Below are 25,559 nucleotides of genomic sequence, written 5' to 3'. Positions count from 1 at the left end.
TTCAGTTTTTCGAAGAGAATACTAAAGAATTTTTTTTTTACTGTTACCAGCTAACAAAAGGCAAATTTCTAAAATGAGAAAATTTTGCTAACTCAGCCTCTAAATCTCATTTATAGCAGAATTTTTTTTTCAGGCTAACAAAAAGAAAAGAACCATAGGATCTTAGAAAAACAGGGGCATATGTTTTTAAATATATACTGAAGTATTGTGGAGATTGAGCTTAAAAGTAAAATATACCAAGTTTTTTTGTTTTTGTTTTTGTTTTGTTTTTTTAGGGTGGAGTCTCGCTGTGTCACCCAGGCTGGAGTGCAGTGGCACGATCTCGGCTCACTGCAACCTCCGTCTCCCAGGCTCAAGCGATTTTCCTGCCTCAGCCTCCTGAGTGGCTGGGATTACAGGCACCCACCACCACACCCAGCTAATTTTTGTATTTTTAGTAGAGACGGGGCTTTACCATGTTGGCCAGGATGATCTCAATATCTTACCTTGTGATCCACCTGCCTCGGCTTCCCAAAGTGCTGGGATTATAGACATGAGCCACCATGCCCGGCCTCCAAATTTTTTTATTTAGAACGTAGACTAGTGGAAGAATCTTTAGTGCAAAGCATAAAATGGCATTCTGATATATGTGATAGGCTCTGTAGTTTCTGGGAATATATATAGTTTGATAAAGCCCAGCAGATGGCTGGGCACGGCAGTTCACTTCTATGATCCCAGCACTTTGGGAGGCTGAGGCGGGCGGATCACCTGAGGTCAGAGTTCGAGACCAGCCTGGCCAATGTGGTGAAACTCTGTCTCTACTAAAAATACACACAAAAAAATTAGCTGGGCATGGTGGTGGGTGCCTGTAATCCCAGCTACTCAGGAGGCTGAGGCAGGAGAATCACTTGAACCCAGGAGGTGGGGGTTGCAGTGAGCTGAGATCACGCCATTGCACTCCAGCCTTGGTGACAAAAGCAAGACTCCATCTAAAAAAAAAAAAAAAAAGCTCAGCAGATGATTTTGATACCCTATTCTCTCTTCTACCTAAATCAGAATGAAAAGCTGAACTAGAAAACACGACTATCAAACTAGGAGGTGGGAAAGTTTATGTTGACTGCAAAGGAGTAGATTTTTTTGTTGTTGTTGTTGTTTTTGAGATGGAGTCTCCCTCTGTTGCCAGAGTGCAGTGATGCAGTCTTGGCTCACTGCAACCTCCGACTCTCTGGTTCAAACAATTCTCCTGCCTCAACCTCCGGAGTAGCTGGGACCACAGGCACACGCCACCACGCCCGGCTAATTTTCGTATTTTAAGTACAGACCGGGTTTCACCATGTTGGCCAGGCTGGTCTTGATCTCCTGACCTTGTAATCCGTCCGCCTTGGCCTCCCAAAGTGCTAGGATTACGGGCATGAGCCACCGTACCTGGCCAGAAATAGGTCTTTTTTAAGGAACATGTCAGTGAGGGAGTTAACATAGACTGTAGCTTGGGAAGACAGAGTGGAAATCTTGGCAGGAGATAGCCTAGAGCATCTCAAACTTTAGCGAAGGGAAGAGTGAGAAGAATATCACTTTTTCACCCATCAAAAATGAGTTCCTTGTTTGTAAAAGACATGTTATGAGCCATTCTAATACAAAAAGATGAATGATATTTGCTCTTAATTTCTACTCTGTTAAGAGACATATGCTTGCTAACAAATAGTTTTGGTATAGTATGAAATATTATTGTAAATGAATGTTCAGGGGAACCGTTAGCACTAATAAGCAGGAAGCTACTCACAAAAGTCAACTTTGAAGTGCTTGATTTTAGGGGTCAAGTTTTACTTAAATTCTCCTCTCCCTTTTCCTTCTCACTTCTTCCCTCACCCTAATGAATTTTAATAAATATCGTAATATTTTATTCTCTTTCTAGGAAATAAAAACAGCTCATAAATTGGCGAAGAGATGTTATACAAATCCATCACAGTGGGCCAAGTGTCTGTTCAGTCATTGTTACAGTTTATGGTTTATTTGTCTTCCGGCCTATGTTAGGGTTTCTCATCCTAAAGTCAGAGCACTTCAGCAGGCATATGATGTACTTATTAAGATGAGGAAAACAGATGTGGATCCCTTAGATGAGGCAAGTATAACAAATTGACATTGTTTCTAAGGTAAATTTTATTTTTGTACTTCTAATAAAATTTGGATCTAAGTTGCTTTAAAGTGTGCTCAAGCATTTTCATTAAGCAGGAAAGATAAAACTATTACTCTGTTACATGGAGCTGATGCTTGTGTTTATTTTTTATTTTACTTATTTATTTGTTTTTGAGACAGAGTCTCACTCTGTCACCCAGGCTGGAGTTCAGTGGTGAGTCCTTGGCTCACTTCAGCCTCTGCCTCCTGTATTCACACAGCTCTTGTGCTTCCCGAGTAGCTGGAATTGTAGGCACATGTCACCATACCTGGCTAATTTTTTTTTTTTTTTTTGTATTTTTGATAGAGATGGGGTCTCACCATGTTGGCCAGGCTGGTCTCAAACTCCTGGCCTCAATGATCTGCCTGCCTCAGCTCTCAGTGCTGGGATTGCAGGCATGCGCCATCATGTCTGGCCATGTTTGTTATTTTTAAAGAGATGGAGTCTTGCTCCTCTCTCGCCCAGGCTGGAGTGCAGTTGAATGGTCATGACTCACTGCAGCTTTGAACTCCTGGGCTCAAGCAATTCTCCCACCTGTCTCCCAAGTAGCTAGGACTTCAGGCATACAGTCCTGTGCCTGGCATATGGTTTTTCTTCTTTTGATTTTTTTTATTTTTAAAGAATGGAGCCTAACTTTTTTGCTCAGGCTGGTATTGAACTCCTGGATCTTGAACCCCCACCTTGGCCTCCCAAAGTGCAGGGACTGCAGGCATGAGCCACTGTGGCTGGCTTCCTTTTGTTCTTTTAACTTTGTTGGGGAGCAGATAGGGAATAGGCTTTTAGTAAGTGGCTTTCCACTAAGGACCTGTGTCCTAAGGTGAGTTATATAATCTATTTAAAGATATATATTAAAAATATATATTTTTATTAAAAAATATTTATACTCAAAAAAAAAAAATATATATATATACTCGTGCCCAAGCTGGAGTGCAGTGGCACTATCACAGCTCACTGCAGCCTAGAACTTCAGGGCTCAAGCAATCTTCCTGCCTCAGCCTCCCAAGTAGCTGGGATTACAGGTGCACACCACCACATCTAATATTTTAGTTTTATTTTTTGTAGAGATGGGGTCTTGATATGTTGCCTGGGCTGGTCTCAAACTCATGGTGTCAAGCCATCCTTCTGCTTGGCCTCCCAAAGTGCCAAGATTATAGATACGAGCCGCTGCACCTGGCCTATGTAACTTGTTTGTATTTTGGATTATCTATTTGAAAATGTAGCTTTGAGCTTCTCAACTTTGGCACTATTGATGTTTTGGCCCACATAATTGTTTATTTTAGGGGCCTGTCTTGTGTCTTGTACATTGTGTAGGATGTTTAGTAGTATCCCTGGCCTCTACCAACTATATGCCTCTGTTTCCCTGAACAGATCATGACAATCAAAAATGTTCCCAGAGAACAAAATTGCTCCTGGAGAACCACCGAGGTAGATAATAATAGTTAGTACCTTAATTGTAGGTTAGTTTGAAGGTTAAATCACTTAATATACTTAAAGTGCCTGGTTCATAGTAAGCACTCAGTGAATGATGTACTAGGCATTTTCATGCATTTTCTCTCTCAAGCCTTAGAAACCATCCTAAGAAGTAGATACTGATACTATCCAGTTAATGGTTGAGGAAACTGAGGCACTTATTTAGCTTTTTCCAATGCTATTTTTCCCTTAAAAATTTTTTTTTGGTGTTGAGATAACTATAAATGATATTTTGAACTAGATTGGAATTAAAAATGAAAAGTCTTTGTTAACAATGTTATAGTATATTTAACTGTCTTCTCATTCTTTTGAAGACAAATCCTATTTGTTCTATAGGCATTTTGGAGATACTGTCTTTAATTCCTTTGGCATTGAATGGAAAGCATAGTGATTGGGGAGAGAGAGACTTTAATTATACTTTATTTTATTTATTTTTATTTATTTGTTTGTTTATTTAGAGACAGTTTTACTCTTTTCCTCCAGTCTAGAGTGCAGTGGTGCAGTCTCGGCTCACTACAATCTCCGACTCCTGGGTTCCAGCAATTCTGCTGCCTCACTCTCCCAAGTAGCTGGGACTATAAGTGCGTGCCACCACGCATGGCTAATTTTTGTATTTTTTTTTTTGTAGCGATGGGGTTTCACTGTGTTGGCCAGGCTGATCTCAAACTCCTGACCTCAGGTGATCTGCCTGCGTGGGCCTGCCAAAATTCTGGGATTACGGGCGTGAGCCATTGCTCCCAGCCTCTATCTTTGATTTTAGAAATGAATTACCTCTCAAATTATGAGGAGTAATAGTTTTTCTCTTTGTGGTGATTTAGTTACTCAAACAAATGGAACATGGACACATATGTCTTATATGAAATAGTTAATAATGATGATACTTGCATTAATGAATAGATTTTTGTTTTGTTTTGTTTTGAGACAGAGTTTCACTCTGTCGCCCACGCTGGAGTGCAGTGGTGTGATCAGGGCTCATTACAAAGTCTGCCCCCTGGGTTCAAGCAATTCTCATGCCTCAGCCTCCCAAGTAGCTGGGATTACAGGTATGCACCACCATGCCCATCTAATTTTTGTACTATTAGTAGATATGGGGTTTCACCATGTTGGCCAGATTGGTCTCAAACTCTTGACCTCAGGTGATGCACCCGCCTCAGCCTCCCTAAGTGCTGTGAGGTGTGAGCCACTGCACCCAGCCTGAATAGGTCTTAAAAATAATTTGCTGAGATGCTCAAAGCAGAACAAAGGAGAAAATACTGCTTTATAGTAACTTCATGGAAAGAATTCAGTAAAATCTCTACAATTCATAGTATACTAATTACTGACACTTCCATTTTTTTTTCTTTTGTTAGGTGTGCTATCGAGTAGTGATGCAGCTTTGTGGACTTTGGGGTCATCCTGTTTTAGCAGTGAGAGTCTTATTTGAAATGAAAACTGCTAGGATAAAGCCTAATGCCATTACTTATGGTTATTATAATAAGGTAAGTAGGATCGACAGTAGGCAAGTTGTGGTGCTTATCGAGAATGATTATTTTGTATAGCTTTTGTTATTCATGAAACTCCTATTAAAGGAGGTTTTGGAATATGTTTATTTTTTAAAAATTGACAAAAAGTATATATATTTTTCATGTACAATATGATGTTTTGAGATATGTATATTGTGGAATGGCTCAATTGAACTGTTAAGTAATTAAAATATGCCTTCACGTACTTACCATTGTTTTGTGGTGAGAACACTTCTAGTCTCAGCAATTTTCAAAATACAATCTGTTGTTATTAACTGTAGTCCCCATGTTGTTTAATAGATCTCTTGAATTTATTTCTCCTATCGAACTGAAATTTTGTATCCTTTGACCAACATCTTCCAATACCCCCTTTCCCCTCACCTCCCAAAGCCCCTGGTAACGATAGTTCTAATCTCTACTTTTATGGGTGTCACTTTCTTGGATCTCATATATATGTGAGATCATGTGGTATTTGTCTTTTTGTGCCTGGCTTATTTCACTTACTATAATGTCCTCTGGGTTCATTCATATTGTCACAAATGACTGGGTTTCCTTTTGTATTTCAGCCTGAATAGTATTTCATTGTGTATATATACCACATTTTCTTCATTCATACATTGATGAACACTTAGGTTGATTTCATATCTTGGTTATTGTGAATAATGCTACAATAAACATGGGAGTACAGATCTGTCTTCAATATACTGATTTCATTTCTTTTGCATATCTATACCCAGTAACAGGATTGTTGGATGGTATGGTAGTTCTAGTTTTAATATTTTTAGGAAACTCTATACTGTTTTTGAGGAATCTTTTTAATGACTGTACTAATTGCATTTCCACCAAGAGTGTGTAGGGGTTCTTTTGTCCACATCCTTAATCAACATCTTTTGTTTTTTTGACAATAGTGATTCTAACAAGTACGAGGTGATAAGATATCTCATTGTAGTCTTACTTTGCATTTCTCTCATGTTTAGTAATGTTTAGCATTTTTTTATATACCTCTTGGCCAGTATAACTGTTTATATTTGTGTGTATATATATAAACATATACACACACATATGTATGAATTTTTAAAATCAGATATTGCTAATTAACATTATTTTTACCCTTATTTTACCTTTAGGTAGTTTTGGAGAGCCCGTGGCCTAGCAGTACCCGCAGTGGTATCTTCTTATGGACGAAGGTACGGAATGTGGTACATGGCTTGGCACAGTTTAGGCAGCCGCTTAAAAAGACTGTGCAAAGGTCACAGGTCTCCTCAATATCAGGTAATACATGTGATTAGAAATATACTTCCTTGCTGAACCATGAGCTTTATAGGCATATGAATTTTTAGCTATGTGAAGTAGAAAACTTAAATTCTGGTAGACATTTTCACATACATTTAAAGACAGATTATCTTAGTCCAAAATTGTTTTTGTTTTTTTCCAGAAATTTAGAAAGTGTTCTGCAACTATAAATGAACTGTGGGTCATTCATGTTTAGTGTAAGAGATTATCAATGCATGAGTTATTGAATTGCTATTGTCCTTATCTTTAGCTCTTCAAAATGTCACAGGTGGAAGTGATGGGGACACGGTGAGCCACGGTAGCGTGGATAGTTCTAATGATGCTAACAATGGGGAGCACACAGTCTTCGTCAGAGATTTAATCAGGCTTGAGTCCATTGATAATCACTCTAGCACAGGTACTAAAATCCAGATTTTACTAACCGTTTACTTACTCTCATGTTAAATCTTTCCTTTTTCAAAAAGCTTCTTCCCTTCTTGAGTTTGTGTGATATGACTACTTTGAAAGTACTGTATACTTACAAGAGAAACAATAGAGTCTGCAGATCACTTCTCTTTATTTCCTGTAGTATAAAATTAGTATGGGAGTGCTGTGCACAGTGCTCTAGCGTGATGCTTCTTTGTATTTGCTTATCATTAATTTATGAAAGTGTATGCTATAATTAGGAATCATGAGTTAAGGAACTTGAAAAGTAGTGACAACTTGCAAATCTTTTAAAAAAATTAAATAGAAAATGTATCTTAAGGCCGGGCGCGGTGGCTCAAGCCTGTAATCCCAGCACTTTGGGAGGCCGAGACGGGTGGATCACGAGGTCAGGAGATCGAGACCATCCTGGCTAATACGGTGAAACCCCATCTCTACTAAAAAATACAAAAAAAAAAAACTAGCCGGGTGAAGTGGCGGGTGCCTGTAGTTCCAGCTACTCGGGAGGCTGAGGCAGGAGAATGGCGTGAACCCGAGAGGAGGAGCTTGCAGTGAGCTGAGATCCGGCCACTGCACTCCAGCCTGGGTGACAGAGCAAGACTCCGTCTCAAAAAAAAAAAAGAAAATGTATCTTAAAATTTTAAGAGTATGAATATTAAAGAGGGAAGGAAGTAAGTCACACAATGAGAGAAAGTAATCTCTTTAAGTTACATTTTTTAAGATCTGAGAAGCTGTTGAAGCTGCTTTTATGTACATAGCCATCCCTCTCCTCTGAAGTTAGAAATAAGTGTAACTAAAGTAGCACATTGTGCAGATATATGTGTGTTGCACATCCTTCTTCTTGTGTTGTTTTTTTTGTTGTGGTTGTTTTTAATATCTCAAGCCTTCCTTTAAAAAGAATTCTGGGTCTAATTCCTGTACTTCATCTGATGAACTTGTCTCAATGACTGAAGTTTCCTTTTCTCTGCTCTTTGTTGCTTTGCTTTTTGCTCTGTGCTGTTTCTTGGTGCTGCATTTGTCCTTGGCTGTCATGGTGTGGGGTGCAGACAGACTTGTATGACGTGAAGCTATGGATACACGTGTGCATTAATGCTACCCTTGAATGTTAACCACATCAGGTAATTTCCCATTTATTAGGTTAAATTTTGCTGACATGCAAGGGTGGGGGAAAGACCTTTCATTGTATTTTAAGTATTGTTATTAGTGGTAAACAGTTTTCATTTTCTTGCCTTTTCTCCTTCAGGTAAATGTAATCATATATAGACTCTATTGAAAATATCCAACTAACTTTTCATGGTCAGTTTGCAAAGCATATTTGTTATCTTATTTGAAAATATATTATGCCTTGCTAAAATTCTTATTTTAAGGTTGGTTTGTAGCATCATTGTGACAAATAGTGTTATAGGCATTGAAGAAGTAATTGTTTCAGCTGTTGAGGTGGTGTGGCTATTGCTTTCCAAAACTGATCTTGCGAATTCTTGTGCTAAAAACAACCTTCATATAATTACAGGAGCATGTGTAAATTTGAAAGTCAACATAAAGCTATAGGTTACAATCCTGTTTGTAATTAACTTCCTCAGTTTGCCATCATGTTTGTATATTATATTAACAAATAAGAATTTTTATGAAACTTTTACTTTAAAGCCACCATATTTTATTTCATCTAATATTTTTTCATGATACTTGTAGAAGAAATGGGCTTCATGTATAAAAAACAAAAAACATTTTTTGTATGTAAACGTTTACCAGGAATAGTAATAGATAAACACCTCTCCTCTTATTCCTTCAGAATTTTAAGTTTATCTCATTATAGAGGCAATTTACTCCTTTAATGGAAATACCAGTCTCCTAGTAATCCTGGGTGTTTGGTATAAAGACTTCAGTAGTTGGGCACAAACTTTCAGGTCCCCTTTATTTATATTTTAGCTGCATTTCAAATAACTGAATGCCACATACTGAATTTGCAGTGATGGTGTACTTTTGTAGAACTTCTGACAATGCCATTTCATGCTTTTGGGGTTTTCAGCCCAGATGCTTAAGTTGCTCATTTCATTAAGGATTATCTCGTGGAATCTTTCCACTTGGTACCTGGTACAGAGTGACTTAGCTGTTAGGAGCATGTTTGGTTTTAATCTACCCGGGTCCCAGCCTAGTGTTCATTTCATGGCACCATATTGCTTTACCAGACTTTTTGAGGGAGCTAGTAAAAAAGTGACTGAAGTTAGTCATTTTAAGTAGTAGTATTTAAAGACATTAATTCTTTTGTTGTATGGCAAACCCAGAGTCTGAGTGGCAGTGTAATAAGTGATGGAAAATGGAGGTACTGCATATGTTATTTTATGTGTCCTTTACTGACATCTTTATACTGTTTTCTCTAGTACCTGATCTTAGTTTTGATTTTAAATTATAGAACTTTAAAGTCAAAACAGACTTTTAAAATATTTAAAATAATTTCAAACTTACAGAAAAGTTGCAAGAATAATACAGAAAACTCTCATATCTTTAATCTAGATTCCCTCCTTTTTAGTTTGCCACATTTGCTTTATTATTTTCATTCGGTATGCATACACATACCATTTCTTTTTCCTTTTTTTTTTTTTTTTTTTTTTTTTTGAGACGGAGTCTCGCTCTGTCGCCCAGGCTGGAGTGCAGTGGCCGGATCTCAGCTCACTGCAAGCTCCGCCTCCCGGGTTCACGCCATTCTCCTGCCTCAGCCTCCCAAGTAGCTGGGACTACAGGCGCCTGCCACCTCGCCCGGCTAGTGTTTTGTATTTTTTTTTAGTAGAGACGGGGTTTCACCAGGTTAGCCAGGATGGTCTCGATCTTCTGACCTTGTGATCCGCCCATCTTGGCCTCCCAAAGTGCTGGGATTACAGGCTTGAGCCACCGCGCCCGGCCCCATTTCTTTTTCCTAAATCATGTGAGCAGGTTACATACATCTTGCCCTTTACCTCTTTATTATTTCAGTGGTATTTTCTCTTATATACAACCACACTTTAGTTACCAAATTGAAGAAAACATTGATATACTACTTCATAGTTTATATTCCAAGTTTGTCAGTTATCCCAGTGTTCCTTGTGGTACTTTAACTCCCTTTCTTTAGTCTTCCTTAACCTGGCACAGTTCCTTAGCCTTTTAAAAAATCTTTTATGACCTTGGCCTTTTTGAAGAATTCATAATTATTTTGTGGAATGTTTCTTAACTTGGGTTTGTCTGTTATTTCCTAGCGATTAGGTTATGCATCCATGGGTGTGCTACATAAATGATGTTGAATACTTCTCAAGTTGTCACATCCTACAGGCACACACAGTCTGTCCTTCATCGGTGATATTAATTTGGATCACCTAGTCTCACTATTGTCTGGTTTCTCTGTGCTTAGTTACTATAATCTTTTTCTTCCTCTCAGATAATAAGCTATTTTTGAAAGGACACTCTGAGACAATGTGCTAATATCCTTTCTCATGACACTTTCTCTTTTAAATTTGGCATCCATTGATGATGCTTGCCTGAACCAGTCATTACTGTGATGGCTACAAAGTGGTGATTCTGCCAATTCTATCACTGTTTTCAAATTTAGAAGACGATGTTCTAGTATATGGAAAATTCTCCATTCTCTGTTTTTTTCTTATTTATTATCAGTATGGACTGATGGGTTCCTGTTTTATTCATTGAAGTATAATTCATTACTGCCCTTATTTGGTCCTCAAATTATCCCTGTGTTGGCCAGTGGAAGCTCTTTTAAGCTGTTTTTTATATCCTTTAGATATTCTCCCATTATGTTTCTGAACACTACCTTTTTGGCACAACAAAATGTTCTAGCTCAATCTTATACCTTCTCTGTCTGAGCTCTGGAATCAGCCATTTCTTCAGGGACCCCAGGTTCTTGTTCATGGGGAATAGTTTTTAGAAGCCAAGATTTGGGATCACTGTTACCACAGTGTTACTGCTTCTAAACTTTTTTCCTAAACTAGAAAATATGTGTACTGTACATAAAAAATAATTTCAGAATTGTCACACCCATTTCTCTGTGAAAAACAAACCTACTAAGCAGTTAAGCTTGCAGTGTTTGACTATTACTCTTAGGCTTACGGTGGATATTCAAAATAATGTGTTCAAAGTTACTTGGATTAGTCCTCCCCTGGCCCTTTCAGTGGGGTTATATTATTCATGGGAAATATAGTTGGCTTCATTTGTTTCCATTTGCATTCAGTTGCACCCCCTTTATCTTACTAATTTTTTTTAACATGCAGAAGTGTATTGTATCTCCAGAGATAAAAACAATACCATAAGCTATACATAGAGAAGTTTTATCCCTCTTTATTCATTGCATCTTATTTCCCCCCAACCGTGGTAGGTAACCATCTTTACTGTTTCCTGGTTTATTTTTCCTAAATTTCTTTTTGCAAAAGTAAGCAGATGTATGTGTGTTTTTTTCTTACAGAGAAGGTAGCATTCTGTAGACACTCTTTTCAAAAGACACTTTTCCAAACATCTTGTCTACATCTTTTTAATTTACAGATGAAGAAATTAAGATGTAGTGCTTCCAAATGTGTTTAGTCTTTGATGTTCCTGTTTCTACTGTTCTTTGTGGCTTATCATTATTTTTTAAATGTTCTGTGTTCCTTGTGTGCTTTCTTGTCTTTTGTCTAACCGTCATTGTGTAGGTCAGTGAAATTTTCTTTTGATATTTTACATATGAATTATAAGTATATGAAAACATTTATATGTAAGTCTGCATTCTTTTTAACAGGTGGTCAGTCTGACCAAGGATATGGGTCTAAGGATGAACTTATAAAGGATGATGCAGAAATTCATGTGCCTGAAGAACAAGCAACAAGACAATTGATAACTAAAACAAAAATGCAAACAGAAGGTTAAGTCCTGATATTTACGAACTTTACTTAGAATAATACCTGCATTATTAATAATTAAAAGTTTATCTTAGTTGATAGCTTTGATGATTATTTTCACAAATGTAAGGTCTGGCTCCTAAGATGCTATGTACTTAACAGTACATATAAGGTAGATTTTGGTAGTCTCTGAAGTTTTAAAATTTAAGAGAGTTTTGTTTCTTTTTCTTTTTCTTTTTTTTTTTTTTTTTTGTTTTAGAGACAGAGTCTTGCTCTCTCGCCTAGGCTGAGTGCAGTGGCGAGAACATGTCTTACTGCAGCCCTGGTCTCCTGGCCTCATGATCCTCCTTCCTCAGTCCCCTGTCAGCTGGGACCACAGGCACGTGCCACCATGCCCAGCTAATTTTTTTATGTTTTGTAGAGACAAGGTCTCGCCATGTTGCCCGGCTAGTCTTGACCTCCTGAACTTAAGTGATCTTCCCGCCTCAGCCTCCCAAAGTGCTGGGATTACAGGTGTGAGCCACCACACTCTGTAGGTCAGCCCTTAATTTTGCAGGAAAGTATGACCCATTGAGGTATTTGCCATATTTACATAGCTACTTTTGACAGAACCAGGACTAACCTTTGAGTCATCAAAACTTCTATTTTAGTGCCATTTTTAATTTTGAAAGGCTCTTTCACTAGCAGTCCTTCAAATATCTAGGTGCATAGTTTTCATTGGTAGGTTAAAAATAGTCTATGTGGGCTGGGTGCGGTGGCTCATGCCTGTGATCCCAGCACTTTGGGAGGCTGAGGTGGGTGGATCATGTGGTCAGGAGTTCGAGACCAGCCTGGCCAATGTGGTGAAACCCCGTCTCTACTAAAAATACAAAAATTAGCCAGGCATGGTGGCAGACACCTGTAATCCCAGGTACTGGGGAGGCTGAGGTAGGAGAATCGCTTGAACCTGGGAAGCGGAGGTTGCAGTGAGCCGCTACTGTGCCATTGCACTCCAGCCTGGGTGATAAGAGCAAGACTCCATCTCAAAAAAAAAAAAAAAGTCTATGTGATTTTTCCTGTTTTTTATAGGACTCATTAAGGCAGAGATAATTTGTTGTAATAATTTTATGAAAATATGAAGGAATATTTTGGCTTATGGAATAAGAAAGACACTCTTCCTGTTCTCTTTCACAAAAGTATACTTTCTTTAATGTTACTTATTTTATACTCCAGAGTTTTGGAGAATCAAGCCCCTCTCCTGCTTGCCAAGTGATGAGAAGGAGAACTGAAGACCAGAGAGTTTATTGATTCACTAAAGAACATTTATGTTAGGATTATTGAATGGATAAACAAAGCATTTCAGTTAATGGCAGCATTTATGGCATAAAGTAAACCAGACACAAAGTAAAATAGACACACTGACTGTTGGAGAAAAATACATACAATATGTAAAAGTCAGTATATGGTTTCTGTTTAATATTGGCAAAAGTAGGAATGATAACATCCAAATTTTTTTTTTCCAGAGGTGTGTGATGCCTCTGCTATTGTGGCAAAACATTCACAACCTAGTCCAGAGCCTCACAGTCCTACTGAATCTCCTGCATGGGGCAGCAGTATTGTGAAAGTTCCATCTGGTATATTTGATATCAACAGCAGGAAAAGTAGCACCGGTAAGTCTTTACATTTTGGTTATTAAATATTTAAAATAAACGTCTATAGACACGTATGTGTCTTTAATGACATTAAATTTTTGACTTAATTGTAATGAACATGCTAAAGAGCCAGAAGGGACTTTTGAATTCTCTAAATCAGCTAAAGAAATTGAAAATATTGTTATTTAAAGGTGTTTGATTTTTAAAAGGAGTATTTAGTGTGTTTAATTGTTATTTAGAATATCCTGTTGTGGTGCCTGTTCTCCATTTGGCCACTCTTTCTCATTTTAGATAATGAGAAAGTGTACTTGTAGGGCTTCCTGTATGCATCATGAACAGAGAGGCAGTGATGTGATCAAATTCCAGAGGGCTTATGAGTGGCCGGTTAATTCCTATCACTGAAGGGAAATGGAAGAAAAAGATTCACGTCATTTCCGCTCTACACAGATATGCCAGTGGGTCTTTGATTTTGGCCATTGTTATAGGTACCCCAAGCCACTTTTTATTTGTGATTATTGTACTAAATAACTCTGTGTGTATGACTCCCTTGAATTTGAGTTTTCTACTTTCATTATATATAGGCCTCCCAAGACTCTTCTGGCACACGTCTAAGTATATGATTTTAAAAGACGATGAAATTGGCCTGCATCCTTTGCCCTTCATTAGTGGTGGCTGCAGTTCACTTTTCTAAAGTTGACTGTCTTGTCTGAAGATGTATCTATTGTATGACTTTACTGAAATTAATTTGTTCAGCTTCTTAAACCAATGTAAAAGTACTCCTGTTCTTAAAGTCTTTTCTCTTTGTATTTACCATGACTCTGAGTTTCACTCATTACTTGTTTGGTTAGTGCTCAAGAGGTGGTGGGGCTAAAGGTTTTTTGAGAAAATAATTGATATATACATTGCAGATCCCATTTTCCCAACCTCTTGATAGCAGAGATGCTAGGGAAAAGGAGGGAAGAGTTTTCTTTGTCAGAGGCTTAGCGTCCTCTCAAAATATTGAACTGGACATTGTGGACTGCTGTGTTTCCTTCCCTTTTTAACTTATTTTCATATTAAGAATGAAGGGTGAGGATAATGGGGCTTTTGTCAGTATAGCAATTTTTTTTTTAACATTGAATAAAATGTGCTGTTAAATTCCTGGAAATACTGTGAGAACCAATAATATTTGCAAAGATTTGTTTCTCAAATATTGGGAACAGCTTTCAAAGCAGGTACATATTTTGAGTTGTAAAATAGGCTAGTTTAATTCCCATGAAGGCTTAAAAGAATATCTCTAAATGCTTATTCTGATTAATTTATATAATTATGATTATTAGTACTAACTTGAAAGATTAAAAAGAACCTTGAAATCAATCTTGAAGTTTAAAAGAAAGATCTTTTCTAAGACAGCTTTTTTCCTTGAAGCTCCCAGACATTTTTATGCTTTTTAACAAAACAAATGATGTGACTACAGTAAAAAGCAATGGATAAAAAAGAAAACAAAGGAAAAGAAAAACACAAATGAGAATCCTAAATATGAATAATTCAGGCTGCTATACAATTCCGTAGACTAGATGGCTTATAAACAACAGAAATTTATTTCTGCCAGGCTCAGTGGCTTATGCCTGTAATCCCAGCAATTTGGCAGGCTGGAGGGGAAGATCGCTTGAGGCCATGAGATTGAGGCTGCAGTGAGCCATGATTGCACCACTATACTCCAGCCTAGGTGACAGAGTAAGGCCCTGACTTTATTTGTTTGTTTTTGAGACAGACTCTCACTCTGTCACTTAGGCTGGAGTGTAGTGGCGCAGTCGTGGCTCACTGCAGCCTCAGCTTCCTGGGCTCAAGCAATCGAGGATTCTCCTGCCTCAGTCCCCCAGGTAGGTGGAACTACAGGCAAGCACCACCACGTCTGGCTAATTTTTGTATTTTTTTTCTGGAGACAGGGTTTCTCCATGTTGCCCAGGCTGGTCTCGAGCTCCTGAGCTCAGGTGATCCACCTGCTTCAGCCTCCCAAAGTGCTGGGATTACAGGTGTGAGCCACCGTGCCCAGCCTGACTCTAACTTAAAAAAAAAAAAAGAAAAAAGAAAAGAAAGAAATTTATTTCTTACAGTTCTAGAGTCTGGAAAGTCCAGGATTAGGGTGTTAGCATGGTGAGTTCTGCAGAGGGCCCTCTTCCAGGTTGCAGACTGCTAACTTACTGTATCCTTGTACAGCAGAGAAGGAGAGAGCTCTCCTTCTCTAAGGGCTCTAATCCCATTCATCAGGGTTCCGTTTTCATAATCAAATTATCTTTCAAAGGCCCTGCCTCCTAATACCATCACACTGGGGGTTAGGATTTCAGCATGTGGATTTTGAGGGACACAAACATTCAGTCTGTAACAGGAAGACTTAAGTTCTAATAATGATTCAAATAGGAAATAATAGCTTTTGGAGTGAAACAAATTGCATGGTAGCAAAGAGTAAAAGACTGCTTTCTTCTTCCAAAGCTGGGGGAAGCTGCTGTGGCCATTAGCATATTTTTTTTCTACCTGATCAAATAAGACTGACTTCTGTGAAGGCTGGGATTATGTCTGTTTTATTTGCCTTTGTATTCTTAGCACCTCATATAGTGGATACTACTAGACCTTTAGATATTTGTTGAAGAAATGGATATATCTGAGTAATTTTTTAACCACTCAGGTTTTATCAGCCTTCTTAGAATTTTCCAGTGCTAGGCATTCCATTCCGGATTCTTCTACTTTGCAGCAGTAAGACTTTGAGTATAGCAAATATACAATTCCTCTGCGATTACAAATTTGCTTTTTGCAGAGTAGATTCCTGGCAAGTATTTGTTGAATTGGATACAAAACTAAGATGGAAGAGATTCTTTCTTTTTTTGTATTTCAGTGAACAACACAGGTATATCCACCTATCGTATGTTGCATGATTTGTTTTTTTAAATGGGTGTTTATATACATACAGGATGAAAGACTGATTATACATTAAAATGTTATCTCTGGGAGGCAGGTTTAAATAGCTCTTCCAGAGCACTTTTTTAAACACCTTCTTTATGGCCTCTAAATTTTCTGGATCTTTTATTCTGAGTATATGTCACATTCATAATCAGGAAAACAATAAACATTTTAATAAAAGTTAACTTGGAAAATAGATTCATCATTAATATTTTACTTTCCCTTTTAGGTAGTATATCAACTGTGCTGGTTTCTACTCAAGATCCAGTTGAAGATGCAGTCTTTGGCGAAGCTACTAATCTCAAGAAGAATGGTGATAGAGGAGAAAAAAGACAAAAGCATTTTCCTGAGAGAAGTTGTAGTTTTAGTTCTGAAAGTCGAGCAGGAATGTTGCTTAAGAAGAGTAGTTTGGATTCGAATTCAAGTGAAATGGCTATCATGATGGGAGCAGATGCTAAGATTCTCACAGCAGCATTGACATGTCCTAAGACTTCTCCACTTCATATCGCAAGAACCCATACCTTTGAGAATGTTAGCTGTCACCTACCTGATAGTAGGACTTGTGTGTTTGAAAGTACTTGGAATCCTGAGTACAGATCATCTCCGGTGCCAGAGATGCTTGAGGAAAGCCAAGAACTCCTTGAGCCTGTGACTGATGATATACCTAAAACTACTGCAACAGAGGATACATATGAGAGTCTACTAAGTGATAGTAACAGTAATCAGTCCAGAGACTTGAAAACAGGATCCAAAGATCTGAGGAATAAGAGAAGTAGTTTATATGGTATTGCTAAGGAGGTTGAGAGGGAAGATGTTGAAACTGGACTAGATCCTTTGTCTCTTTTAGCCACTGAATGTTCAGGGGGAGAAACTCTTGATTCTGAAGATAAGTTGTTTTCTCCAGTTATTGCACGTAATCTGGCTGATGAAATAGAAAGCTATATGAACCTAAAAAGTCCCCTAGGTAGTAAATCTTCTAGTATGGAATTACATGGAGAGGAAAACAGAGAGTCTGGCATGACTACTGCATTTATTCATGCTCTAGAGAGGAGATCAAGCCTACCTTTAGATCATGGTTCACCAGCACAGGAAAATCCTGAAAGTGAGAAAAGCTCGCCTGCAGTGTCCAGGTCTAAAACTTTTACTGGGCGTTTCAAGCAGCAAACCCCCTCTCGAACTCATAAAGAACGTTCAACTTCTTTGTCAGCACTGATACGTTCTTCGCCACATGGCTCGTTGGGTTCTGTAGTAAATTCTTTGTCAGGAATAAAGCTGGATAATATACTCTCAGGGCCCAAGATAGATGTCCTAAAATCTGGTATGAAACAAGCAGCGACTGTAGCCAGTAAGATGTGGGTAGCTGTTGCATCTGCCTACAGCTACTCAGATGATGAGGTAAGAAAGCTTTATGTGTGTAGTCTGTCTGCTATTGGAATGTTTATAGTATCTTTCTAGAAATATATATATTATTGTTAAGAGATTTCTGTGCCCAGGCTGGAGTGCAGTGGCGTGATCTTGGCTGTCTGCAACCTCTGCCTCCCGGGTTTGAGTCATTCTCTTGCCTCACCCTCCTGAGTAGCTGGGACTATAGGGATATGCCACCATGCCCAGCTAATTTTTGTATTTTTAGTAGAGATGAGGTTTCACCATGTTGGCCAGGCTGGTCTTGAACTCCTGACCTCAGGTGATCCACCTGTATCAGCCTCCCAAAGTGCTGGGATTACAGGCATGAGCCAACGTGCCTGGCTGATTTCTGGTAACTTTGGTTTTTATATTTTGTGTAGTCTGTCTGATATTGGAATGTTTGTATATCTTTTTAAAAATATATGAAGGATTATTAAGAGAGTGCTGGTAACTTTGGTTTTCATATTTAAAAACTATGCATATTTGTTTCTTGAAGTAACTTGAACCATATATGTAAGGAAGTTAATAATATAGAAATAGAATATCAGGACCATTTTATAATTCCATAGACTAGTCTAAACTAAAACATGATTTATTTCTTTGAAAGCTCTAATGATTAGTGTTTGAAGTTAATAAAAATGCCATATTATATTTGTGTAGCATTCACTTTTAAAATAATTTTTACCTATGTAATCTCCTTAATACATATAAAGTCAAGCTGAAGCTTAATCCATAGATTTCATACTACATGGCAAAAATAATTGTCTTTAAAAAACGTTATACACATAGAGTTAATCATTAGATCTTTTGGTAAAAATGAAAGTAAGTTTTGCTTGTTTTACAGAAAAAAATTGAAATTTCACCTTGTATGCAAATAATTGTATAGTATTTGAGGACTTTAGTAGATAAGGCAGATACCTACAATGTTTGCTCTCATTATTTAACAGTATGTCCTAGGTACTGTTATAAGTTGTATGTCTGCTTTTATATATTAATATATACAAACATATGTATTTATTTAATTTTCATAGCAACCCCATGAGGGTGGTACTGTTGTTATCCTGATTTTTTAGATGATATTTGAAACTCAGAGAGGCTAACTAGGGAATAGTAGAACTATGATTTGAAGTCAAAGAGATTGGATCTAGAATCCCTGCTTTTACCTTAGAAGCAATATCTCAGGAGAAGATACCAAAGAGCAATATATGAAAAGAGGTTCAGGTTGGGGGCTATCCGGAAAAAAAGCAAAGCAGGTGATATCTAAGTTAGGATTTGAAGGATAAATTTGACATTTGGGGTTAAAGCTTTGTAAGAAGAGTGTCAGAAGAGTATATCTAAAAGAATAATGTGAAATGGTATGGAAGCTTAAAGCATCATGCACTTTCAAGATAATATAATCAATTTCAGATTGTTAAAGATCTAAATCGGAATTAGACACATGGGAAAAGATGTTAGACATATAAGCTGGGTGCGGTGGCTCACGCCTGTAATCCCAGAACTTTGGGAGGCTGAGGCGGGTAGATCACAAGGTCTGGAGATCGAGACCATCCTGGCTAACACAGTGGAACTCCATCTGTACTAAAAATATAAAAAATTAGCCGAGCGTGGTGGCGGGTGCCTGTAGTCCCAGCTACTCAGGAAGCTGAAGCAGGAGAATGGTGTGAACCCGGGAGGCGGAAGTTGCAGTGAACTGAGATTATGCCACTGCACTCCAGCCTGGGCAACAGAGTGAGACTCTGTCTCAAAAAAAAAAAAAAAAAAAAGAAAAAAGAAATTAGACATATAAGACTTTTATACCATTTGAAGGAATACTTTATAGACAAAATAATAATTGAATTGAAAGTATGGTATTGAACATTATAAATTAGCTATTTCATATTTAAAGAGCTTACAAGGTCAGTCAAGGGAAGGCAAAATAAAAGAGCTTCCAAAGTGTCTTAATCTGGCATTATGATAAAAAAGAAAAAAAAAGAGTGTATCATTTTATTTTATTTTTTGAGACAGGGGCTTGCTCTGTTACCCAAACTGGAATACAGTGGCAAAATCATGGCTTACTGTAGCCTCGACCCCCTGGGCTCAAGCAATCCTCCTGCCTCAGCCTCCTAATTGCTAGGACTACAGGCGTGCACCACCATGACTGCTAATTTTTTATTTTTTGTAGAGATATGGTCTTGCTATGTTGCCCAGGCTGGTCTTGAACTCCTGGGCTCAACTGTTCCTAGGTCTCCCAAAGTGCTGGGATTCCAGCCATGAGCCACTGCACCTGGCCTTTGTTTTATTTTTGAAATTTTATTGAGGTTGGTTATGAGGACTCATGTCTGTAATCCCAGCACTTTTAGAGGTTGAGATGAGCATTTGCTTGAGCCCAGGAGTTTGAGACTAGTCTGGGCAACATGGCGAAACCCCATCTATACAAAAAAATTAGCTGGATGTGGTAGCATGTACCTGTAGTCCCAGGTACTCTGGAAGGTGAGGTGGGAGGATAGCTTGAGCCCGGGAGGCAGAGGTTGCGTTGAGCCGAGATCACACCACTGCACTCCAGCCTGGGCGACAGAGACCCTATCTCCCCTACCCCCCCAAAAAATTATCTAACTGTTAAAAACAGAAGTACATTCCACAGGGATATTTGGACTTGGAATATATGGCACTGTAAATTCCAAGTCACTGTGGATCTTGTCTTGTCTTTTCATTGTTACAGCCCTGGCACCAGTAAGCAGTACCTGGCAAAAGGCAAATAGGATATACCTAATAAATATTTACAAATTAAGGAATAAATTAAAAGTCTATAAAATGTTTTTAACTTTCATCCACAGTTTAATCTAAGGAAGTAATTAGAAGTGTATGTAAAAATAGAGGAATTTTACCAATGTAATTTATATAAGATTGAAGCATTTTGAATGTTTAAGCAACAGGGGGAGTTAGTAAATAATAGTATATCGGTAAAACAGATTAGTTCACAGGGGTTTAAATAATTAGAAAATTTAATGACATTAAAATAATTACATAAGTACAGGTTAAAAACAATATTCTAATTTGTAAAGATTTATTATATGATTTTATATATATGTTCTAAATGACTAGAAAGATATATATCAAGATTTTGATTATATTCTCTGTTGATCATAAGCGTTTTTATTCCTTGTTTTGCTTATCTGTATTTAATTTTTACAAATCATGTAACATGGTTTTATGGCAAGGAACACACAAATCTTTCGTTTTTAAAGCAAAAAAACCTGATTGTTGAAATGTTTTCTACCTCAAGCTTCAACATTCACTTATGTAGTTAAGAGCTACAGCGTTTGAAACTTTGTTTATGTTTCGTGGCTCTAATATTGATATTTGTTATTCTGAACATTCAGATTCCTAGCCAAAATTATCACAGCAGCTTTATTTGAAACAACTCATATTATCCATATTTTAAAATTATGTAATTAAAAGTTAAAGAAGTTTAGTAATTTCTGTAAGATTACATATCTAATAAATGGTGGAGAACAAGGTCACAATCTGGCTGTCTAACTCAAAAACCCCTACTCATACAGGGATTCCTGATTCCATTAGAGACAGTGAGCTCCCTAGAATTCTGTTATTTTATAAGATTCAATATTGAGAGACACCCAGACCTCCCACATATACCTGAGGCACACCACGATCTTTTTTAAAGTATTGTTGCTTATGGCTTGAATGTCTTGGAGGGTGGAAGGGAAATTCCAAATAATAGGAGATTTCATGGTTTTGAAAAATGTGGGGATGATGATTTGTTTAAGGATTATAGAGTTTAATTCTGAAAAGGGTAGAGTGAGTATATTTCAGTGGAGAAGGTATTATTTATGTGTGTGGAATTTTTTTTTTTTTCAATTAAAGGAGGAAACTAATAGAGATTACAGCTTCCCGGCTGGCCTAGAAGACCATATTTTGGGGGAGAATATATTGCCTAACACAAGTATCTCAGGATTGGTCCCCAGTGAACTTACCCAGAGCAACACAAGCCTTGGCAGTAGCAGCAGTAGTGGAGATGTAGGAAAACTGCATTATCCAACAGGTATGGGGAAGGATTATCCTTCCTTCATTTGCTTTATAATAGTTTTTGCTTTTTTTTTAATTTAAGAGATGGGATTTTGTCATGTTGCCCAGGCTGGTCTTGACCTCCTGATCTCAAGCAATCTGCCTGCCTCAGCCTCCCAAAGTGCTGAGATTACAGGCGAGAGCCACAGCGCCTGGCCTGCCTTTGCTTATTTTAATTTAGATGCCTGTAACTCCCCACTCAATAAGCCCCATTTGTTGAGATGATTGAGAGATTTTAAATAGTAGCCGCCTTATGATCTATTCTGGTCTTCTATGATTTATAACTGCTGTGGTCACCTACTGCCTTTGTTTAGTTGTATATATTCGTGGATTATATCATTAGTTCTCAAACTTTGGCATGCATCAGAATAATCTGGGGAATTTGTTTCAAAATATATGCAAATGTCCAAACCTAACGCTAAAACTTCTGAGATTGAATTTGTGAGATGGGGCCTTGGGAATGTGTATTTTTAAGCAGTTCTCTGGGTTAATCAGATGTATACCAGAGTTTGAGAATCTCTAGGAGGTGTCATTGAAGTTTCTTACTCCATGCTACTTTTTAAAATTATGATTCTGTTCTTTTTCTCTGACTTTTTACTATAAAAATTTCAAATGTCCGAGCCAGGAATGGTGGCTCATGCTTGTAATCCTAGCACTTTGGGAGGCCGAGGCGGGTGGATTGCCTGAGTTCAGGAGTTCGAGACCAGCCTGGGCAACACAGTGAAATCCCATCTCTACTAAAATACAAAAAAAATTAGCTGAACGTGGCAGCATGCGCCTGTAATCCCAGCTACTTGGGAGGCGGAGGCAGGAGAATCACTTGAACCCGGAAGGTGGAGGTTGCAGTGAGCCGAGATTGCACCATTGCACTCCAGCCTGGGCAACAGAGTGAGACTCTGTCTTTAAAAAAAAAAAAAAATTTCAAATATCCTGAAAAGTTGAAAGAATTGTATAATGAACAGTTATGTATTTTCCACCTAGATTTAATTAACTATTGTTAACTTTATCTCTTTCTATGTATGCATACATTTTTATACTGAGCCACTTGAAAAACAATTTCAGACTTTATGATATGTTCCCCCTAAATATTTTGGCACGCATTTTCAAAAAACAAGGACATTCCCTACCTAAGGTGTTATGATGTTTATTCCTTTGTAGGTGAAGTTCCATTTCCAAGAGGCATGAAAGGGCAAGACTTTGAAAAATCAGATCATGGTTCTTCTCAAAATACCAGCATGTCTAGCATCTATCAGAATTGTGCAATGGAGGTAAAAGTTCTATATTCAGTTCATGATAAAGTAGCTGTAAGCATATTTTTATTGCAGAATGGCATTTAACAGGATTCTATGACACCCTTGTGGACAGTATAATAAGTCATTTTGTTGAATTTACTTGATGTCTTATGTAAGACAATGAACTGATAGTTTACCTGTGAAATAAAAGAACTGTTATTAATAATTCCAAATTTGATCAATAGAATAAATGAAATCCCATTATCTCAAGAGAATGCCTGTTAAGATTAATTTTTATTAAATGGTCTCAGTATCTGCATTTTTCTGTTTTTAGGTTTTGATGTCCAGTTGTTCACAGTGTAGAGCTTGTGGAACTTTAGTTTATGATGAAGAAATTATGGCTGGATGGACAGCAGATGACTCAAATTTGAATACAGCTTGTCCATTCTGTAAAAGCAACTTCTTGCCTCTTCTCAATATAGAATTCAAAGATTTGAGAGGTTCTGCAAGGTTAGTCTTAAAAAGCTCTCTCAAGAAGTAAGTACCCTCAAAAAACATGAGTTCTGGGAGAAGAGCGAAATATTCATGGTATGCTCCAGGTTTGCCTTCCTGTCTGTCCTTCACCTTCAGTATTTGAGTAGCAAATGTTAGTAATGTGGGAGTCTACTTTACCATGTTATTTAAAGTAGGATTATCAGCTGGGCTCCGTGGCTCATGCTGTAATCTCAACACTTTGTGAGGCCCAGGTGGGAGAATTGCTTGAGGTCAGGAGTTCAAGACCAGCTTGGGCAACATGGCAAGACCCTGTCTCTACAAAAGATTTTTTTTAAATTAGCTGGGCATGGTAGTGTGCACCTGTGGTAGCAGCTACTGGGAAGGCTGACACAGGAGGATCTCTTGAGCCTGGAAGTTTGAAGCTGCAGTGAGTATATATTTTAGAAGAAACAAAGGGGAAAAAAAGGCTTCAATTCTTCTCTTGTCACTTGCACTTCCTAGTAGTATTCTGCGCAGTTAAATGACCAAATTCTAGGCAATAGAAAGGAGACTGGCTGATCTATAGTTATACATTAAATAATTGAGAATTTGGTTAACTCTCTACTGACCTAAGGAATTATACTTAATATTCCGTTCGTTTTATGGAACAAGTTGAACTTTTTATTTCCTGCCTTTAGCTGCTTTATAAAAAATACATTGCCAGGTGTGGTGGCTCACACCTGTAATCCTAGCACTTTGGGAGGACGAGGCGGGTGGATTGCCTGAGCTCAGGAGTTCGAGACCAGCCTGGGCAACATGGTGAAACCCCATCTCTACTAAAATACAAAAAAGTAGTCAGGTGTGGCGGCATGTGCCTATAGTCCCAGCTACTTGGAAGACTGAGGCAGAATTGCTTGAACCTAGGAGGCAGAGGTTGCAGTGAGCTGAGATTGCACCACTGCACTCCAGCCTGGGTGACAGAGCGAGACTCTGTCTAAAAAAAAACCCAAAACATTTAGGCTGGCACAATGGCTCATGCCTGTAATCCCAGCACTTTGAGAGGCTGAGGCAGGTAGATCACTTGAGGTCAGGAGTTTGAGACCAGCCTGGGCAACATGGCAAAACCCCATCTCTACAAAAAAATACAAAAAGTTAGCCTGACACCATGGCACATGCCTGTAGTCCCAGCTACTCAGGAGGCTGAGGCAGGAGAATGGTTTGAACCCGGGAGGCGGAGTTTGCAGTGAGCTGAGATCACACCGTTTCATTGTAGAGGTGTTTCTTCTCTGTTTTTAGTTTTAGCTCCAGGTGTGGAGCTAAGTCAAATCATACTCTTTAATTCCTGACACACTATCATCTTTGACCTGTGCAAAGGCCCTCTTGTATTTATCCTTCTTTCCTCATTCCCACCCTCATTCCCTCATTCTACAATGACACTGACTCGCTAAGTGTCATATATCTAACTTTATCTCTTTTTATTACTCAGTTTAAAATCTGAGTTACTATATGTACATCTAGTTTATTCCTTTTCTCCTACAGAAAGTTAATATATCTTTCTACTTATCCATTATTCTAGTGTTAGATACTTCAGTTGCTTTCAGTTCTCTATTACTACACACACCACTGCAGTAATGCAGTGTACTGCAAAATACATACCCCTTTTGAACTTGTGAAGTAGTTTCTCTAAAAAAACAATAATCCTTGGAGTAAGATCATTTTCATACATGATTTTAGTAAACACAAAATACTGCTTCCTAGATGGCTACACTCCCACAAATAGTACCTAAGAATTCTCATTTCTATATAGCCTTACCAGCATTTGGTATTATCACTTTTTAAATTTTGGCGTTGTTTGAATTTGTCTCAGTACTGACAAATTTGAGTTTCTCTTCATTACTTGTTATTCTAGCCTTTTTTTTTTTTTTTTTTTGGAGACGGAGTTTCACTCTTGTCACCCAGGCTGGAGTCCAATGGCACGATCTCAGCTCACTACAATATCTGCCTCCCAGGTTGAAGCAATTCTCCTGCCTTAGTCTCCCGAGTAGCTGGGATTACAAGTGCCCACCACCATGCCCAGCTAAGTTTGATATTTTTAGTAGAGACGGAGTTTGGCCATGCTAGCCAGGCTG

The 25,559-nt window shown here is 38.1% G+C and overlaps 1 protein-coding gene across 4 annotated transcripts in view; it reads left to right on the top strand.

The window, feature by feature from the left end:
- The window catches only part of DENND4C (DENN domain containing 4C), a 147,000-nt gene that overhangs the window by 99,050 nt on the left and 22,391 nt on the right, over positions 1 to 25,559 (top strand). For 3 of the 4 annotated variants that reach the window (XM_050761309.1, XM_050761311.1, XM_050761310.1), the window contains 10 exons: positions 1,892 to 2,098; positions 4,972 to 5,100; positions 6,252 to 6,396; positions 6,668 to 6,814; positions 11,591 to 11,713; positions 13,193 to 13,339; positions 16,488 to 17,653; positions 21,524 to 21,701; positions 22,883 to 22,992; positions 23,291 to 23,466. In XM_050761309.1, the coding sequence (XP_050617266.1) occupies positions 1,892 to 2,098; positions 4,972 to 5,100; positions 6,252 to 6,396; positions 6,668 to 6,814; positions 11,591 to 11,713; positions 13,193 to 13,339; positions 16,488 to 17,653; positions 21,524 to 21,701; positions 22,883 to 22,992; positions 23,291 to 23,466 (2,528 nt within the window). The remainder of the gene's footprint in view (positions 1 to 1,891; positions 2,099 to 4,971; positions 5,101 to 6,251; positions 6,397 to 6,667; positions 6,815 to 11,590; positions 11,714 to 13,192; positions 13,340 to 16,487; positions 17,654 to 21,523; positions 21,702 to 22,882; positions 22,993 to 23,290; positions 23,467 to 25,559) is intronic. The other variant, XM_050761312.1, reaches the window with a different exon arrangement.

The sequence above is a fragment of the Macaca thibetana genome, chromosome 15 (genome assembly GCF_024542745.1).
Source record: "Macaca thibetana thibetana isolate TM-01 chromosome 15, ASM2454274v1, whole genome shotgun sequence".
Lineage (NCBI taxonomy): Eukaryota > Metazoa > Chordata > Mammalia > Primates > Cercopithecidae > Macaca > Macaca thibetana.
Note: the sequence above shows the minus strand (reverse complement) of the source record. Positions and strands in the feature narration are given on the sequence as shown.